The 1,618-nt window shown below is 48.3% G+C and overlaps 1 protein-coding gene across 1 annotated transcript in view; it reads left to right on the forward strand.

The window, feature by feature from the left end:
- Positions 1 to 496: 496 nt before the first annotated feature.
- Positions 497 to 1,618, forward strand: part of LOC119328514 (HEAT repeat-containing protein 6-like) — a 24,103-nt gene continuing 22,981 nt past the window's right edge. The window contains exons 1-3 of the mRNA XM_037601488.1: positions 497 to 789; positions 867 to 959; positions 1,397 to 1,569. Of these exons, the coding sequence (XP_037457385.1) occupies positions 607 to 789; positions 867 to 959; positions 1,397 to 1,569 (449 nt within the window). The 5' untranslated portion in view covers positions 497 to 606. The remainder of the gene's footprint in view (positions 790 to 866; positions 960 to 1,396; positions 1,570 to 1,618) is intronic.

Below are 1,618 nucleotides of genomic sequence, written 5' to 3' on the forward strand. Positions count from 1 at the left end.
CCAGTTATGAATGAAGAAGGAGGGGCATTTAAAGAAAAAAAGGAGGGGCATTTGGCGAATATTGCCAGATCTGCGCGGGCACCATAGTGCCCGTTTAAAAAATTATTTTTTACAGCTCAAATTTGTTTGAAACTTTTTGTAAACACGCTCACACACACACATACGACATATGTGCAAAAATTCATAACATTTTGCTTTCCCATGTGGTCTACAAAAAAAGACAAATATGTATTTGAAATGGGCTGGAATTTTGTTTTTTTACAGCTTACAAATTATTATTTTTCAAAAAATAATTTCATGGATCCGTAGTGAATACATACAAGTTTACACAGAATTATTTTCGATTTTTTGAAACTTTTAAATATGGGTTTTGCTTTTTTTTTTCAAAAGAAAGGGGCACCATGGTGCCCGAGCACAGAAACTTCACACTCGGGCATTTGGGCCCCATACAACGACTTTTCTTACTGGGTTGAAGCATTCCCGACGTCTAAGCAAAGGTCCAAAACCCCCCTCCGGGAAGCCCAAACCTCTCCGTCTCACGCTCCCGAGTTCCATCCCCGCCGACCGCCGTAGCCAGCAACCACCGGTAGTCGCCGCCGGCGGCTCATGGCCACCTCCACCTCCGGGGGAGGCGGGGCACGGCCGTGGCGTACCGCGCTTCTCACCCTCCGCGATGAGTCAGTCGCCTCGCCCACCCCTCCGGCCCTCCTCGCGCTCCTCCGCCGCCTCCTTCTGCCCCCCTCCTCGCCCTCCCTCGCGGCCTCCGCCGCCGCTCTCTCCCCTCACGAGGTCCTACCCTTGGCCCCACTTGCTTACGTCCAGCTCGGTTTGGTTCTTGGTCTCACTGTCCGTGTGCTCGTTCGCAGGTGGGCTCGGATGTGGCGTTCCTCGCGGAGAAGGCCGCGGCGGTGGCCCCCTGTGCTGGCGCCGCCGACGCGCTGCGTGGCGTCTGCCACCTGGTAATGCTTCTGTGCTTCCATGCGATTGAGATCTCGTAGTGTGCGGTGGAATTAGCCCAATGGTTGCTTTAGATTCGGGGCTGTAATGTTAGCCAGATAGACGACCATTCTGATCAGTGACCTGCGTTCTTGCTGGGGTCGTGTTGGAGTACGCGAAGTTCCGACAAACTGTGGACATGGATTTTCAAATGCTGATTATTATAAACTGGAATTTTGCTTTAGCGTGCAGTGCTTTTTAGCTGTAGCTGTCGCGTGCTGTTGGAGCTATAGTTTTACATTTTGCAGGACACAAATTGTGTACACCCTAGAATTCTAGTAGTATTTACTATTAAGTGTAGTCAATTTGACAAAGAAGTTGAGACTGTTGTGTTGTACTACTTTGATTGTAACGATTTGTTTTCTCTATGTATTAATATACTGAAAATGCACCTGTGCAGATTCGTGAGGTCATGTGCAAGACAAATACGGAGATTGACTCTTCTGGCTGGCTTGCAGTGTTAACGTTTCTTCATGAGCTTGTGAAGTGTTCAGTTGAGGGTGCATGCCTTAAGGCCCACTGTGATAGGACATCTGCACTGAATACACTATCTGATTGTTTGCAAATTCTCAGGTTAGATTTGGATTATTTGATAGAATACTTAGCAATCACCTTCCTGTAC

The sequence above is a fragment of the Triticum dicoccoides genome, chromosome 7A (genome assembly GCF_002162155.2).
Source record: "Triticum dicoccoides isolate Atlit2015 ecotype Zavitan chromosome 7A, WEW_v2.0, whole genome shotgun sequence".
NCBI lineage: Eukaryota > Viridiplantae > Streptophyta > Magnoliopsida > Poales > Poaceae > Triticum > Triticum dicoccoides.